The sequence below is a fragment of the Mastigoproctus giganteus genome, chromosome 7 (assembly GCF_048544385.1).
Source record: "Mastigoproctus giganteus isolate SK-2022 chromosome 7, ASM4854438v1, whole genome shotgun sequence".
Lineage (NCBI taxonomy): Eukaryota > Metazoa > Arthropoda > Arachnida > Uropygi > Thelyphonidae > Mastigoproctus > Mastigoproctus giganteus.
Genome location: NC_143581.1, coordinates 55,280,667 through 55,299,626, shown reverse-complemented (window position 1 = coordinate 55,299,626; position 18,960 = coordinate 55,280,667). Strand labels below are relative to the sequence as shown.

At 37.4% G+C, this 18,960-nt stretch overlaps 1 protein-coding gene across 2 annotated transcripts in view; it reads right to left on the bottom strand.

Moving 5' to 3' along the window:
- The window catches only part of LOC150082916 (uncharacterized), a 159,200-nt gene that overhangs the window by 22,074 nt on the left and 118,166 nt on the right, over positions 1-18,960 (bottom strand). For both annotated transcript variants that reach the window (XM_090376910.1, XM_090376911.1), the window contains one exon: positions 6,817-6,933. In XM_090376910.1, coding sequence (XP_090233036.1) covers positions 6,817-6,933 — 117 coding nt within the window. The remainder of the gene's footprint in view (positions 1-6,816; positions 6,934-18,960) is intronic.

Here is an 18,960-nt window from a genome sequence, read left to right as displayed (position 1 = left end):
AACATCAAAATCATTATATATAATCGCCTTTAAAGAAGGAAAATCAAATTCTTCCTCCTCGGAGTCAATTTGGTAATTGTCATTATCTAGACAGATTTGCTGCTGTTGAGTTGATCGGCATCGCTGATAGAGAAAGTATCAAAGTTTGTTCTCATGACATTGTCATGATTCCTCGGGGTGTTATTGTAGAATGGACTACTTCTCCTCTTGGGAGTTTGTTGGTAGTAACTCTGTACACCATTCCCCAAGGGTCTGAGTTACCAGTGGCGGTAACCAGCCACTCCCATATAGTTCTTTTTCACTACCTGATCATGGAAGTGTATTGGTTCCTGGTCTTCTTGTAGTCTTCCCAAAGGGCTTCCACCACTTCAGTAGCTGGCCAAGAAGTGCGAGCTCTCTGAAAATCTTTCCTCTTGTTATGAACAGTCCAGCATAGGCATTCGAGTTCACGAGACCACCATGGAACAGCACTTGGAAGAGGTTTTTTCTTGGGCATAGATTGATTGCAGGAGAGAGTGATGTCAGTGACAAGCTTCTGATGCTGCTCAGGATTCAGGGAGAGGATATCAGAAGGGTTATGATCCATGATTTTTGACTGGAGAGAGAGAGAGAGAGAGAGAGAGAGAGAGAGATGGTGAACAGCTCCCAATTGGCTTTGCTGATGGCATGGCGGTTGATATCATAGTGCAGAGTAGGAGTTGATTCTATATTTCTTGGAGGCTGTATGTTATTGCTCTATGGTCAGAGGTGGTCCAGGCTTCACTGACCTGCCACGAGATTGATCTTGTGGCAATTGTCATGTCTATTGTAGACTCCCACATAGTACTGGAGAATGTTGGAAGGTTATTGGGCCTGTTTATCATGTTAAATGGTAAGGTGGCCAGAAAGTCTTCCAAATGCCACCCATTATGGCAACCAGGTCAGTCAGCTGTGAGGCTGTGCCAATCAGGAGAATGGCAGTTAACATCTGCCCCAGGATGATTTTAGCATTAGGAAGAGTAGTGGTAACTGTTCTTAGGTAGCCAATAGCTGGGCCGACGTCTTGACTGGGTCTACAGTAGGGTGATATTAAATAGAAGGCACCTAAGGGCCAATTACATGGGCACACTGAAGAGAGATTTTGGTGACCATTATGTCAGCATAGTCATTACGGACGACTATGTCAGCCTAGGGAGTATCTTCATCTGCTTGAATTATTTTATATGTGAGAGGATAGCCTCTAACTTTCTTGGAGTGGGTGTATGATTCTTTCAGTAGTAATATATCAATGTTTTCTTCATCTGCTTTTTTCCTTATTTCCTCCGCTACTGCACGTGCTCGCTGAGCATTAAGTTGAATAAATTTAATAACACTGCTGTTGAATGGTTTAGGCCTCACTACCATAGTCGGTCTTCAGTTGTTGGTTTCGATGTAAATAGGACAGTTGCTGTCCCTGATTGAATGGGATGCATCCAGTTTTACTGCTTTGCAGTTTGCGCCCACCACAGCATATGATTTGTTTGGGCAACTGCTATAAATGATGCCCTTTTTGGGAACAATGCCCACAGGTTGGTTCCTGTTTGTGTTCACATGTGGGTGGAGTGCCCAAAACGATAGCATCTGAAACATTTAGGAACAGCCACACGTTCCTTGAAGCAGTGGCTGCTCCAACCAATAAAGATCCTGTCTTGCAGTTTTAGTTGGTTCCATGCTTGTGGAGAGAGTTCCACTACCCAATTGAGGTTAGGAGACTTCGACTTGGTGCGGTATTTTGATTTTATGTTATCCTTGTCTCTTTTTTCTTGGGTTGAGTCTCGAATGTTCCTGTGTAAAATTTCTTCAGCGATGCCGTCTGGAGTAATTTCCCTGTCCAAGTCAAAAATAAGGATTGATTGGCCTTTCTTCTTGGAGTATTCTGCTGTTAGACTGAGGGAACTAATTCTAGGATTAGAAATGATTGCCTGGGCCTCTTGTTTTGTTGCAGTCTCGATTAGGACACCAGTGTTTCTAGTTTTCCTGATGGATTTTATTTTAGTTGTTTTTAAGTCGTGAGCAAGCTTCTGAACCACAATGGTTTTAACTGCTTCACTTGAGTCTAGCGATGAGTTGTTTGTAGCTTTCAATAGGACAAGGTGAGGTTCTTTGAGAAATGTTTTCTTCTTCTGATGATCCGTTGGTGGTAGTTGTATCTGGTGGGATCTTCCGCAGAGCTTGGGCATATGTAAGGGGTGCTGTAGTATTTTCATTCACCCTTTTATCTATAAAGGCATCAAGTTTCGCTTTGGTTCTCTCGTGTTCAACATTCAAATTTGATAGCACATGCTCCATTTTCGACCACACCCGCATAATTTCTTCTCTAACTGCAGTAGTGATTCGATTATTCTTTTGGAGCAATGACAGTACCTGGTCCATGATGGTTCCGTTTGGTAGTTGGGTGGTGTCTAAGTCATTGTTGGTTGTAATTATCTCTTTATTTTGGCCCATTCCTGAGTTTGTTTTTAGTTCCCCTTTGGTAGTCAGTTTCCTTGGATGCTTTATATCAGCCGGTACGGGTCACCGTTCTTCAGCATCTTCCTGGTCTTCCGTGAAATGTGGCTCATTCCAGGTTCACGTGAGGGCTACAGAGATCTCGCCCTCAACGAATTGTTCCTCACTGTTAGACATAGTTGGTGTGTGAATATAACTTGGTAATTATGACTTCCGATTTGCAAGGGTTCGGATTAGCGGGGTTATCCCTACACAGTTGGTAAGTATAGTTCCCAAGGGGGTAAAATGGTAGTTCAATTATCTCTGCCAACGTATAGAAACCAAGATACGCGGCAGTATGAGAGTCAGCACATAGTAAAAAAATTAAGGAGAGTTATTTCTGCAATATGACAGATTGGAACATTTAATGCATTCAAAGTTACAAAGGTTGGGAGAAATAAGTCAAATGCAAGAATACTTCAGTTAAAGCAGCTTGTCGGTCTGCGGTAATTAGCAGTCTTTGCTCCTGTTCATTCCAAGCGTCCCCAGTGGGAACTCGCTCCCCTCAGCACAATACGTTTGTTAGTGTGACCTTGTACTACGAAGCATTCCGTAGCCTGATTTAAACAATGAATAGCTGGCTGGGAATTCAATATTCAAAATTGCTAATATAAATTTACCTGGTCATTCCAGAGTGATGCTTTCATCAGATTTAGATGCTCAAGACACCTGGGAGTTGCTGGATATCAAATACTTGACTTGGATAGAAAAATAGAATTGAAACAAAATACATTAAAGCAGGAGCACAAGGCAATGTGACCATCTCGCACTGTCTACAGACAGTCAAGCCTTCCCAATTTAATAACACCAAACTTCTTCCTATTTCCCAAGATGAAAACTACCTTCGAAAGGAAAGATTTCAGGATGTTGAGGGCAAAGAAAAAGATAACAGAAGAACTGACCCAATTTGATGTTCAATTTGGCTGTTAGGTCATCCAAAAACACCCATCTTTTTTGGATGCCTTCAATGACACTTTCAGAAAGTTTTAGAACAGCATAAGTGCACTCAATCAGGTGGTGATCACTTGAATAAAAATAAAACCATTTTTGAGTTCTTCACTTTTTTTTTTTATTGAACCAATCCATGAACTTTACTTCCACACCTAATACAGCATTTATATTTACATGCTAAGTAAAATTCATAAAACTAAGATGCAAGCTTTTTTCAGAACACCAGAAGATTCATTCATTACAATGAATCAAACATACATCTGATGAAGATTCTTAGAAATCTAATAAAGAAATTCTCTGTTTTGAACTCAAATCTTATTTAAAAAAATGAATCAGACAGGAACAGAGACTAGTTTTTATTTTATCTATAAAGAATTTAATTCTACACTCTCCAGAGTCTCTTGAGCATATAGATAGTTATGGTCCTTTCCATTCTTAAAATTACAAAACTATTTTCAGTCTGCTGACGAGGCTACTAGAGACGGTCGTGTTCAAAGCCGCTAAGTGGATTTTTCTTATCCCCCAAGGTTCAGTTCTTTCCCCCACTCTTTTCCTCTTGTATATTAATGAATTTCTTCCATTGACTGGAAATCCTATCCATAGTTTTGCCAATGATAGCACATTGCATTCCACTTTCCATTTTGAGAAACCTTGTCCTGCTCAATCAGCTTCAACTTCTCGAAAATCTGCTACCAATTCCTTAAATGCCGATCTTCAAGTAATTCTCCAGTGGGGCAAAGACAACTTAGTTGATTTCAACCCTTCTAAAATTCAGTCTTGTCTTATATCTCGCAAAAAGGATCCTTCTGCTCCTATGCTTATCTTTAGTGACACTCCGATTTCTAGGCAAAATGATATATCTCTTTTGGGGATTACCATGCCTTCTAATCTCTCTTGGCACAAGCACATTACAAATATTGCTTCCTCTGCATCTAAAAAACTTGGTTTTCTCTTTCGCTCTCAGCGTTACTTTTCTTCCAAACAGCTGCTCACTCTGTATAAATTGCAAATCTGCCCTGCTGTGGAATACTGTTCCCACATCTGGGGTGGTGGCCCCAAAACTTCTCTCAGGCTTCTTGATTCCATTCAGAAGAGGGCAGTTAGGTTAATTAATGATTCATCTCTAACAGAGTCTCTCCACTCACTTTCTCATAGACATACTGTTTCTGCTGCATGCCTCTTCTACAGATACTTCCATGGGCACTGTTCTTCTGAATTGGCTTCTATAATTCCCGCTCTCTCTTTCAAAACAGTCCGAACACATGCCGCCACCAGCCAACATCCATTTACTGTCCAACTTCAAACCCACAGAACCAACTTTTCATCTTCCTCATTTATTCATTCAACTGCCGTTTTCTGGAACAACCTTCCTTCATATGTATTTCCCGAAAATTACAATCTACAGAAGTTCCAAGTCCAATGTCAACAAATATCTTCTTTCGTCTTCTCAACCTCCACCTCAAGCACAGTACTAAGTACTATAGGTTCTAAAACCTCTCGTGTTTGAGGTTCACATAAAAAAAAAAAAAAAAAAAAAAAATTGCGAGTCATGCCTGAAGCTGACCTAAAACAACTAGAAAATTTTTGTTCAACATTTCATACAGATGTCGATAATCTCCTGCTAGTATGAGATACTTGTTTTTGTTAGTTTGGTCTATGAACTGTTGTAATTTGTCATAAAATTCTGCGGTTTCATCAAGGTTGCCTTCTACTGGGGCGTAGATGTCAACAATTGTTATTGCATAAAATAGAATTTTTAGTCTTAATTTCAATATTCTGGGTGATATCCAAGAGTAGTCTAATATTTTGTTTTCCCATTCTTTCTTTATTATAACAGCAACTCCCGATGATGCCCACATTTCATTTGGTACGGCAGAGTATATCATTACCTATTTCTTTGGATCCTTTGTTCCAGTAATGACTATGCCAATATTTCTATTTTCTAGTTCCATGGTCAAGTCATCTAATTTGTGATTTAATCCCCTAATGTTCCAAGTTGCTACTTTAAGTTCCTTAATCGTAGTCTTATATCCATTGCCTAGGTTGTTACCCTTGAGATCTGTCCAGTTTTTTTCCCTCAAGCTTATTTTGAGTATTTAGAATGTCCCCCAGATAGGTTACCAGCCTTTCGCAGGGTAAGTCTAGTGGTGGGGCTGCCACCTTACAGCCTCTACACAGGCTTCAGAACCTAAAGAATTGAATTATTGAGAATTGAACCCTTCAGGTTCAATTCTGAATTAATAATGGATTTATATCAATTTAGTGGCACATGTAATTTCTATGAAGCGGCACACTTCAATCATTTTTGATAACCCTGTAGTTATGCAACAAGAGTAAAAAGTGGGGTATTATTTCACAAATTCGTATGAGTTATTAATGCACTTTTTACTTGAGTTGCATATAATATTTTTTTCTATGCTCATAATTAAAAAGTTTGAAAGAAATATTTGACATTTGTAATGGCATGGCATAACCTAACGAAAACTGTATAATTTGAATTCTGCCATTTGACATTACTATTTCCCATGGTAATCAGTGTGTAAGAGTGAAATAATGACATGTAATGGACTTTTATCGCACTCTTCCTTACTTTTTTTTTTTTAACTGTTAGAAAAGCCACTACTTTAAACACACATACGAATGAAATATAAGGTACTGTTTATCTAGGGTATAGAAAAAATCAATTTGATATTTTTGAATAATTGTTTTTCTTTCATTTTGTAATGGAAATTCATGTGATGTTTCTAGTCAATTGTTTATTATTTACCAGTATATTAAATATTGATCATAATATCATATTATTTTCTTATATTCTTCCTACATGAAATAAATATGAAAATTTGAAACATTGGTTAACCCCCCCCCCCATATTTTAATCCAAACTTCCTAAACTGTTTGTCTCACCTTGCACAGGGCCCAACAAAGTTTGCGGCCAGCTCTGGGAGCAGACTTATGTTCCACTGGCAAAACAGAAAAAACATTCAGGAGTAATTATTTAAAAGATATGAATTCTTAGTTCAAAGCAGTATTACAGACCAATGTAGTAGTAGTAGTGGCATGTGATGCAAGAAAGCAAATGTTATGAGCTTATGCAGCATTAGCCAAAAAAAAAAAAAGAAGTTATTCAGTTTTGCACACAGATCCAGAACTAGGTGGTGCAGACAGTGCATTTGCCACAGGCACAACAAAGTCAGGGGAATAACAATCCAAAGACAAATATAACCAGGAGTATTTTATAATTGATGGTGGGGGACAGTATTTTGCTCTGGGCACAAAAACACTTATGATTCTGGATCAGATAATTGAAAATTGTACTGTAAGTTTATAATAACACATCAATATTCATGAATAATTACTTACAATTGCATGCATCTTCATCAGACTGATCACCACAATGATTATGAAAATCACATTTCAGAGAGCGATCTATACAGCGATCATTTTTGCAGAGAAATTCTCCACCAGAATTACATTTCGCTAAAAAATAAAAATAAAAATGTTGTTTATAAAAATCACATGGTACAGAAAATTATATGGTTTTAACTTCTGAGGATAAAAACAATTTAATGAAGATAAAGTTTGCAGTTTAAATTTTAAAATTTTATTTAATACTATTCTTTTACTTCATTACATAAAATACCAGAAATGTAATGTTTAATATTCTGAAATAATTAAACATCAATTTGTATGCCAAGAAAATGAGCATGTACACGAGAAAAGAAATTAGCATTTCCTACCAGACTTTACTCCGCCACCTCCTTATCACAAACATAATAGTTCCTATAGAACAGCACAATGGAAAACAATGCAATGGTTGGGAGAAAGGATGCTAATTTTAAAATTATGAAGTTATTCTCAGAGATAGTTTCCCATAATATTACATCATGTTTTCTGCTTTTTTGTGTGAACTTATTTTTGAAAAGAGTAACAAACCCACATCTTGTTTCTCCCATGAAACACACTAATTACCAAACGTAAGGCAAATTTGTTAATTTACAAATTATATCTAACTATTAAAAAGAAACCAATGCAATTTTGCTATCTGCAGATCATTTAAAACTATAGGGAATTATACTCTGAACAACACAAAATTAAAATTAAGCAGTCTGCACAGTAGTCTAATGGGTACTGTTCTTGATTTCAAAAACTTGAAGTTTTAAAAGTAAGGCATGAATATAAAAAAAAAAGCTAGTAACAACAGCCAATGCCAGCTCTTATTGATATCTATACCTTAACTTTAAAGACAAATAAAAGTTATTAATCTGAGCAAAACGATTGTATTGATCACTCTTCTTGAGGCATGTAGTTATCTTATTGACATATGGGAGATTTCTATGTCCACATATACTTCAATAAAAACGTTATGTGATGCTTGACATTACTTTCATAACTACTTTAGTGACAACAATGTGAAGCTTTTTCATTAAGAGATAACACATATGGGCGGACACACACCTCTTTCACCTGCCAACAAGAAATAGTAGTAGCTACATATGAAAAGTTTTACTGAAGTTTGTTTTATGTAGGTTTCCCCTTCTGGAATACAGGTAGGAAATTTCTTATTAATTACATTGTGTGTGTGTGTGTGTGTGTGTGTGTGTGTGTGTGTGTGTGTGTGTGTGTGTGTGTGTGTGTGTGTGTGTGTGTGTGTGTAGCAAAGGCAATTTCTTGCTGTTTGTGTCAGGGCAGAGTGTAGAAATTTAAAAAGGGAGGCGATTTTTGATTGTGACCTATTACATTACAAGAATTGTGTGTGAGCATAAATGAATATAAACTAAAACTAGTCTATATTCATTGTTTAATATCTATATCTGTAATGCAAATTAGCGTTAGTTGAGGCATATGATGCAAGAAAGCAAGCTTACATACAGCATCTGTATGTAAGAATTTTACATACAGATGCTGTATGTAAAAAAAAAACTTCCCATTTCATCCATCCAGTCACTCCAAATGTTTGTCTAGTTCAGCCTTAAATTTATTTAAGCTATCAACTTCCACAACAATGGATGGAAGTCTGTTCCAGCAATCAACTACTCACTGGCTAAAGGGAAACTTCCACACATCTATTCTCCAACTGTCTTTCCTCAATTTGAATCTATGCCCCTTAGGTTCTTAATCTGAGCAAGTGGAAGTATCCCATCAGCATTGAGCCTGCTCAAACCAATCAGATCACCTCGCAGGTGCCTAGTCTCCAGATGCTGCAATTTGCAGAACTTAAGCCTCTTGGTAATAGCACCCCTTTGTTCCTCTCACCAATCTTGTTCCCCTTCTGTGTACTCATTCTAGCAACTCTACATCCTTCCTAAAATGAGGCCTCCAGACCTGTACACAGTACTCAAGGTGTGGCCTTATACAAAGGGATAATCACCTTGTCTCTGGTAGCAAAATTCCTATATATCATTGACAAAACCATGACCTGCTCTGGCAGCCCATCTGCAAAACTGCCAAAATGAAATGTTCTAAACAAAGCAATTTATATTAAATTTTATTAAGAGTTTGTGTTTACTAAGAGTTTGTATTCATTAAAAGTTATTTGAAAAAATATGCACAATGATAAAAAACTGAGTAAGCAACCAGTTACAATGAATTTCATTTTTTGAATTACTGAAGCTAACTACACTAACCTCTGCAAAATGGGACCCTCTGTACAGTGGATGCTCTTCTAACAGAATATTGTCCATGTTACAGAGCTTTTACTGTATATAATTCACATAGCAGGAAGCTTTATAGCTCTGAAGTTTATATGTATTTAGAACTTTTTTAAACAAAGTTAATCCTTCAGAAGTTAAATATCACCTGTGGCAGCATTTCCAATTCTCCTAGTGTTTCTTGCAAATTTCATGCAAAAAGAAAAAAAAAAAAAAAACCTTCTCTGAACTAGACGAGCCCTCTCTATCTTCCAAAGATATTTTAAAATTTGTCTAAGCAGCAATAAAATCTGTTTACCTTCAGTGACGATTAGATAAATATGACTAAAGCCAGTGTTTTTTCCCCTCACATAATGTTCAAAAGACCATTACTTTACTTCATTAGCAACCCATAAAGCAAAAAAAAAAAAAAAAAAAACCAACAAGACTTGCTTGTGTATTTATTTATTACTGTAAACATTCTGCCAAAGCAGGTTATTTATATTCAAAGGAAATTTGAACAATTTCATTTGAAGTGGCAGCTTCACAATATCATATGAAACCCCCAATACCAAATGTGTACAATAAATTCAATCTATGGTACTTCCCACCTGTATCACAACCAAGGCAAGCGAAGGCAGATTAAAAGAAACCCTTGGCAAAGGATGCAAAGAAAAACAGCAGAAACTTCTTTACTTACATAAACTCTAGAAGGAAGGGGATGAATTAGATTGGTCCACTTGATATCAATGGTTAAAGTGTTGATGATCCTGCTCAGATAGTTGACAAACTAAATGAGTATTTTGCATCTACATTAGGAAAGTGAAGTACAGAAGCTGATTAAACTCTAACAGGGAGCTAATAATTTTGTAATAACAGATACCGAAGTGGAGGAGAAATTATTGAAGTTAAACATAAGAAAGGCACTTGGGGTGGATGGGATCTATCCAGTTATATTAAAGAAGGTGGCAAAGGAAGTAAGCAAATGCTTAGCCATAATTAATGTCCAAGTTAACAGATGACACAAAGGTTGGCAGGGTTGTTAATGACAGTAAGCTACTGCCACAGGATCTAGAAAAGTTGAGCAGATGGGTGAGAAGTGGTAACTGAAGTTTAACACTGACAAATGCAAAATACTGCATATGGGTAGCAGTATCCCCAGAGTAACATATCAACTGTGTAGTACTACACTCAGGGTAGAGAAGAATGAAAAAGACCTGGGGGATAATTGTGCAGTTAGATATGAAGTTTTCAGAGCAGTGCAGACAAACTGCCAGAGCAGCTCATGGGGTCTTGTCAATGATATCCAGGAATTTTTCTAGCAGGGATAAAGAGGTGATTATCTCTTTGTCTACGAAAATGGTCAGGCTACACCTTGAATACTGCATACAGGTCTGGAGGCCTCATTTTAGGAAGGATGTAGAGTTGCTTGAGCATGTACAGAGAAGGGCAACAAAATTGGTGAGGTCCTCTTACAAAGGGGTCCTCTTACGAAGAAAGGCTTAAGTTCTGCAAATTGCAGCAGCTGGAGATTACGCACCTGTGAGGTTGTCTGATTCAAGGCCCTATACAACCTCTGATTGAGGTTGTATAGGGCCTTGAATGGGTTGAGCACGCTGAATTCTGGTGAGATTCTTCTGCTTGCTCAGATTACAAACCTGAAAGGGCATCAATTCAAATTGAGGAAAGACAGTTGTAGAATAGATGTGCAGAAATTTGCCTTTAGCCAGCAAGGTAGTTGATTGCTGGAACAAGCTTCCACCTGTTGCTGTGGAAGTTGAGAACTTAAATAAATTCAAAGAACAAGTGAGCAAACAAACGTTTGGAGCAAATGAATTGGTGAAATAGTAAGTTTTTTTTTTTTTTTTTTTTTTTGCTGATGTATAAGCTTGCTTTCTTGTATCATATACCTGTATTAATGTTAATTGATTGTATAAAGAATATATAAAGTGCTATAAAAATCCTCTAAAAATGGAATGGGATGAAGTTATAGAAAAAAAAAAATTACAAGTACATTTCATTGTACTAAAAGTATTACATCAAATAAGCTCCCACACAACAGAACTGCTTGATAGCTGAAGTTTCTGAAATTGTGCAACAACAGGTGTAATCAGGAAATATTTTGCAGCTATTATTAACTATGCCACGCAGAAGACTACCAAGATGCCAAATCTTTCCTCATTAGGCCTAATGACATGATCCGACATGGAATCCAGAAGCATTTCCAATTACTACTTATAGTACCATCATGCTTGGAAGGGCCTAAATTCTGAAATAACAGTGCCACTATAGCACACTTGTTTTCCTACAATGTGCTTACCAGAAAGAGTCACATTTTTGGCTCACATCTGGTGAGTATGGGTTTGGCACACCCAGGGTCCTGAGCTGGATATATCATCATTCATTCTTCTCTTTCTTGGTGATTCCCTTTTACTTCTGACTCTCTCTCTCGGTAATTCAGAAATTTTTTTTGGCTGGTGCAGCATAAGCCTCAGGTATCCTTGCACCATAAGGCTAATAATATCCATCCATTCACTACAGGTGAGGCTTTTGTTATCATTATTCGTGATAACTAATTAGTGGAAAACTAATTTAGTATGTTTGAAAATTCCTGTTCAGAAATAAATATAAAAGAATAGTTTTATCTAAATGGAAAGATATGCTGTGGGCCACATGTTTTTTTAGATAATAAAACATAATACCTCCAATTTCACAGGTTTCACTATTTAATACAAAAAAATTGGGAATGATTTAAAATATGCAGAAGTAACGTGTGAAAAAGCATAAATTGTAGACAGAGGCTATTGAGGAATGTCGTAATGCACAAAGCAATGCTCTTATTTTTCACTAACTCATACAGAGTGAAATAGTGTGGTTACAAATCCTGAAAAAAAATGAAGACACTGATGATAATGAAGAGACAAATAAAAACACAATTTCAAATGATAAATGAAATTAGTTTAATTGAAGAACTTAAAACTGGAACAAAAAAAAAAAAAAAAGTTTAATTTCTGAGCAAAACATGTGGTTATATTTTATAAAATAGAAACCCTCGTGCAATACAAAATCGTGCAATATAAACAACAGGCCCTATGGGAAAAATAGGGTTAGGTGCCGACCATCCAAGATTGAACACACATTGGTAACCAAAACATTACCAAACACAATAAATAATCGTAATAAAATACTTACGTATTTTATAACAATTAAAATACGTAATAAAAAATAATATTATAATTTTTTATAATATTTTTTATTATTATTATATTATATTTTATTATAATATAATAAATAATAAAAAATACGTAAGTATTTTTTACAAATAAAATACGCATTTTATTACGACTATTACGTAATAAAATATTGCTACTGCTTTTGCTTCTATCGTAAGCAAACTTGTTTTTTGTTTGATTTTTTATGGAAACAGATGACAGCCGTTCCATCTCTTCCAATTCTTTGTGTCTTAATCTAGTGGATTTTAATTACCCTTTGAGTTGTTCCTGCTATGAAAGTTGTTTTTATTTTCTCTGCATTCTTTGTAATATTCGGCCTTACCTCATTTAGGTCTGTAGCACGTGCAATATCACATGGTCTTCATTTCGCTCAAAGCGTTTCACAGTTTCATATTTTTTCGCTATCGACAGTGGCGGACTGGCCATAAGCCTTACCAGTGTGATTTTGGCCATAAACGCTAGTGTGAGGACAATACAAATTTTCCTGGGTAAGAATTCTTGACCCAGTCCGCCTCTGTTTATCGATATTGCTTCTTTTTTTTTTCTGTCTGAATCTGCAGTGCTTTCACCAGGATGCTTCCTTTTCACACCTTTTAAGTATTTTACTCATTTTTAGGGAATAAAGCACCATTACAAAATGAGGAGGCATGCTTGATACACATAAACAAAGCTGCGCACGTGTAGCAACTGAATAAACAACACCGTAAAGGCAGAGATACACTATTAACACCTCACATTTTACTAAAGCACATTTCTAGGGGTTACTACCATAAAACAATAAAAACAATTTCCAGTTGTGTTTCTGCTAGTGGAATCTGTTATAAACTGGTAGTAAACTCTATCTAATTGCATTCACGATAATACCGATAGCTGGAATTCTATGTTATTATGGTAAAACACATAAATACATTTTCAGAATCTCCACTTCATTCCTATCGTGTTGCGTTTAGTTGGGGTGATTCCGCGTTCGACTGGCATTTCTTGTAAACACAAAGGCGAATCGTGCATAAGCGAATTCGGTTTGTGTTATATAAGATATCGTTCCCCTATTCATAAATCGTGTATGATCGAATTCGTGTAGTGTAAACACGTGTTATATGAGGACTGATTGTATAACAAATTTCCAAAATTAAAAAACTAAATACATGAAACCATTAACATAGGGATAAGTTTAAAAATTTAAATGTTCTGACAAAAGTACTTTCAAATCTGGCTCTCACTGTCAACTCTTTCTATTTATACTCTAGGATGACAGCATATAATCAAGAGTTCAAAGGCAGAGAATACAAAATATCACCATATTTGGCAGTCACATGAGCTTGAACCATGGTGAGTACAAACAAGAATAAAAATATACCTTCACATTTCACTAGTTGGTTATGGTGGCTTCAAGCAAGATATGATTTATGTTCAGCTAATTATAATATTAAGGGCACAAAAGGTGATAATTATAATATTAAGGGCACTAATGATATCAAGAGTAGGAGACCGGCAGAATTACTTAAATACAGGTCACTGTTGAAAAAAAAGCCAGGAATTAGGATTGAATCTGAAAGTGTCTGCAATTCTGCCCAGACACGATAGGAGGGAGTATAATGATGAGAGCCTTGTTGATCAATTCGTCCCTGGAAAGACTGTGCGAGGCTCAAGGGGAAGATTTTTTTTTTTTCAGCCTGGACTGTAACTGTTAACAGGAGAGACTGCTTCTACAGGGATGGGATACATTTAAATAGAAAGGGTGCAGGAATGTTTTCTGATGTTATCGAGGCAGTGTTAGGTGGGTCGGAAAACTGCTAGCTTGGGGGGATACAAAGACTAACAGATTAACAGTAGCCACTGGCAGAGGTGAAAGTGATTCTTGCACTTCTATTGGAATGAGCAGAAGCCTAAAAAACAAGATGCAGGATATTTCAGAGACTGCTGGGAGTCATTGAAGTACAAGTAAACACATGGGTTGTGTTAGGGTAGCTAAGAATAGAAACAGGTGCATGTACACCAATGCTAGGAGTTTGGTAAATAAATTTGATGAATTTGAGGTATTGCTCAAAGCATCAAAGGCAGATATTATTGGGATATCAGAGACGTGGTGTCACACAGATATAAGGAATGCAGAACTGGAATTTGGGGAATACGTCTACAGAAAGGATAGACAAGATAGGAAGGGAGGAGGGGCTATGCAATTAGATAAGAAACACAAAATCCAAGGAAGTGAAACTAGTCGACATCGCTGGACAGTGCAGTGTCGAGTCAGTTTCGTGTGACATAAGCATTGGGAGATCAAAATTGAGAGTAGGAGTGTGCTATAGGCCTAATGACTCTGATGAGTATAATAAGAAACTGTACAGGGAAATAGAGTGGGCCAGTACATCAGAGAGACTTATAATGAGGGATTTCAATTTCCCAGATATTGACTGGAATTTGTGGGTTGGTCACTCACACACTAGCAAGGCTTTTGTGGATTTATTGGATTGTTTTCTACATCAGCATGTTCGGGAGGCAACTAGAGGGAGTAATACTCTTGATTTGATTATCAGTAGTGATTCTTCATGCATTAAGAATCTGCAGATAAAGGAACCACTAGGTGGCAGTGATCACAGTGTGCTGAAGTGGGATTTACTCAAAGAGGTACCATCAGTGGTAAAGGCAAGGGTTATTGCTTTCGTAAAGGCGACTACGATGGTCTGAGACAGTATTTAAATTCTATACAGTGGGACCAACTGAAGATGTTACCAGCAGCAAATTCAAAATCGGAAGCATTCAAAGAACTTATCTTGGAAGCAACTAGGCTTTAAATACCAACTAAGAAATATTGTTCAAGGTTTAGGCCTAAATGGATGTCAGATGAACTAATGAGGCATATGACAGAGAAGAAAAATGTGTGGGATACATATATATTAACATGTGACACTGAAGCCTATGATAGATATAAGCTGGTCTGTAACCAAGTTACAAAGGAGGTTAGGCAGGTGAAGGCAGGTTACGAGAAATCTTTTGCAAGGGATGCAAAGAAAAACAGCAAAGAGTTCTTTACTTATGTAAACTCTAGAAGGAAGGGGATGAATCAGATTGGTCCACTTGATATCAATGGGTCAACTATTGATGATCCTGCTCAGGTAGCTAACAAACTAAATGAATATTCTGCATCGACATTTACTTCACACATGAGGAGTTATTCAGCAAGGGGAATGCCAGAGGTGTATTCAACTCTGGCAGTAAGCTAGATAATCTTGTAATAACTGAGAGTAAAGTGGAGGAGAAATTGTTGAAGATAAACACAAGAAAGGCACCTGGGGTTAATGGGATCAGTCCAGTTATACTAAAGGAGCCAGGAAAGGAAGCAAACCCTTAGCCATAATTATGAGTGCTTCCTTGGACTCAGGGGAGGTGCCCAGACTGAAGATGTGCAAATGTGACCCCAATTCACAAAGGAGGATCAAAGGCTGACACAAGTAATTACAGACTTGTGAGTTTAACTTCTGTTCCAGGAAAATTAATGGAGGCACTGATAAAGAAGCACTGCAGGATCATCTAGACAAGACTTCAGTTATAGCTCGGACACAGCATGGTTTTGTTAAGGGGAAGTCTTGTCTGACCAATTTGATTGGATACTATGATGCAGTCACAAAACAACTGGATGCAGGAAATAACTTTGATATTATATACTTGGATCTTAGAAAGGCTTTTGATACTGTTGCACATGGAAGACTGCTGCACAAATTGGAGCAGTGTGGCATTGGAGGCAAAAATGCTGCTATGGATAAAGGGGTGGTTTTTGATGGGGAGAAAACAGAGTGGTAATCAATGGACACTGCTCATCGTGGACTAACGTTATTAGTGGAGTCGCTCAGGGTTCAGTGTTGGGTCCATTATTGTTTTCTGTATTTATAAATGATACTGATGATGGTATATATCAAGCTTAATGTCCATTGGAGACGATACAAAGGTTGGCAGGGTTGTCAAGGACACTACTGACACTATGCTGCTGCTGCCACGGGATCTGGAAAGGTTGAGCAGATGGCCTGAGAGGTGGCAAATGAAGTTTAACATTGACAAATGTAAAGTACTAGATATGGGAAACAGCAACCCCAGAGCAACGTATCAACTCTGTGGTACTACACTGACAGTGGTAGAAAATGAAAAGGACCTGGGGGTAATTGTGCAGGCAGATATGAAGTTCTCTGAGCAGTGCAGACAGGCTGCAAGAGTAGCTCATGGTGTCTTGTCAATGATATACAGGAATTTTTCTAGCAGGGATAAGGAGGTGATTATTCCCTTGTATAAGGCAATGGTCAGGCCACACTTTGAGTACTATATACAGGTCTTGAGGCCTCATTTTAAGAAGGATGTAGAGCTGCTGGAACAAGTACAGAGAAGGGCAACAAGATTAGTGAATGGAACAAAGGTGTACTCTTACGAAGAAAGGCGTAAGTTTTGGAAATTACAGTGTCTGGAGACTAGGCACCAGCGAGGTGATCTGATAGAGGTGTATAAAGCCTTGAATGGTTTGAGTATGCTCAATGCTGATGGGATTCTGCCTCTTGCTCAGAATAATCAAATTTGCCTTTAGCCAGTGGGTAGTTGGTTGGTGGAACAGACTTCCATCCCTTGTCGTGGAAGTTGATAGTCTAAATAAATTTAAGGCTCAGCTGGACAGGTATTTCGAACGAACGGAGGGGTGAAGTGGGTTTTTTTTTTTTTTTTTTCCCGGCTGATGCTGCATAAGCTTGCTTTCTTGCATCATATGCCTCTACTAATGCTAATATAAAGTTATATTGCACATTCAAAAGCACTTGAAAACATTACTAGTATTGAGCTGAACATAACATTAGTCAAAGAAGAGCAGTGTCCATTTATAATCAACCTCTGTGTTCAGTCACTCAACCATCCCTTTATCCAAAGCAGTAACTTGTCTCTAATGCCAGCTGTTTCAATTTATACAGCAGTCATTTGTGTGGAACAGAGTCAAAAGCTTTACTGAAATCTAAATACATAATATCAGAACTATTTGCATCTAGTTCTTTTGTTATTGCATCATTGTAGCTAATCAGACTGATCAGCCAGGATCCCACCCCCTCATTAAATCCACCATCCTTGGATTTCCACATAACTATTTTTGTTAAGATAATCTTCTTTAACAACTGATACCATTATTTTCCTTGGAACTGAAATAAAGCTCCCAGGCCTATAATTGATTGCAATTTGATCCCCTTGGTGAACAGGAGAAACATCTGCACATATAAAATCCATAGGTACCTCCCATAAAAGGATGCTTTAACAATTACAGCCAAATGTTTGCTTACCTCTTCTGCTGCTTTTAATATAAAAGGATAGATCCCATCAGCCTCAGGCACCTCATTTACCTTTTACTTCAATCATTTTTTTTCTTCCACTTTCTTTGCAATTATTACAAATATCATTTAACTCCTAGTTATATAGGCCTAAATGGTTGTCAGATGAACTAATGAGACATGGCAGAGAAGAAAAATGAATGGGATACATATAAATTAACAGGTAACACAGAAGCCTATGGTAGATGTAAGCTGGTCTGCTTTTGCCTTTGGCAAAGGATGGAAAGAAAAACAGCAAAGAGTTCTTTACTTATGTAAACTCTAGAAGGAAAGGAATGAATCAAATTGGTCCACTTAATATCGATGGTTCAACTGTTGATGATCCTGCTCAGACAGCTAACAAAATTGAATGAGTATTTTGCATCTACATTTACACATGAAGATTTATTCAGGATGGGAGGAATGCCAGAGGTGTATTAAACTCTGGCAGGGATCTAAATGCTTTTGTAATAACTGAGACCAAAGTAGAGGAGAAATTGTTGAAATTGAACATAAGAAAGGCACCTGGGCAGATGGGATTTATCCAGTTATATTAAAGGAAGCAGCAAAGGTAGTAAGCAAATGCTTAGTCATAATTGTGAGAGCTTCCTTGGGCTCAGGGGAAGCACCCATGGACTGGAGATGTGCAAATGTGACTCCAATTCATAAAGAAGGATCAAAGGGTGACACAAGTAATTACAGACCTGTTAGTTTAGCTTTTGTTCCAGGTAAATTAATGGAAGCACTGATTAAAGAAGTACTGCAGGCTCATCTAGAGAAGACTTCAGTTACAGTTCAGACACAGCATGAGTTTGTTAAGGGGAAGTCTTGTCTGACAAATTTGATTGGATACTATGATATGGTCACAAAGGAACTAGATGCAAAAAATAATTTTGATATTATATACTTGGATCTTAGGAAGGCTTTTGATTCTGTTGCACTTGCACATGGAAGACTGCTGCATAAATTGGAGTACCATGGCATTAAGTGCAAATTGCTGCAGGTAATAAAGGGATGGTTGAGTGAGAGAAGACAGTGGTAATCAATAGTCACTGCTCTTCGTTGACTAATGTTATTAGTGGAGTCCCCCAGGGTTCAAGTGCTGAGTCCATTGTTGTTTTCTGTATTTATTAATGATATTGATGATGGAATATCAGGTTTAATGTCTAAGTTTGCAGATGACACTAATGACAGCATGCTCCTGCAAGAGGAGCTAGAAAAGTTGAGCAGATGGGCTGAGAGGCGGCAACTGAAGTTTAACATTGACAAATGTAAAGTACTGCATATGGGTAGCAGTAACCCTAGAGTAACATATCA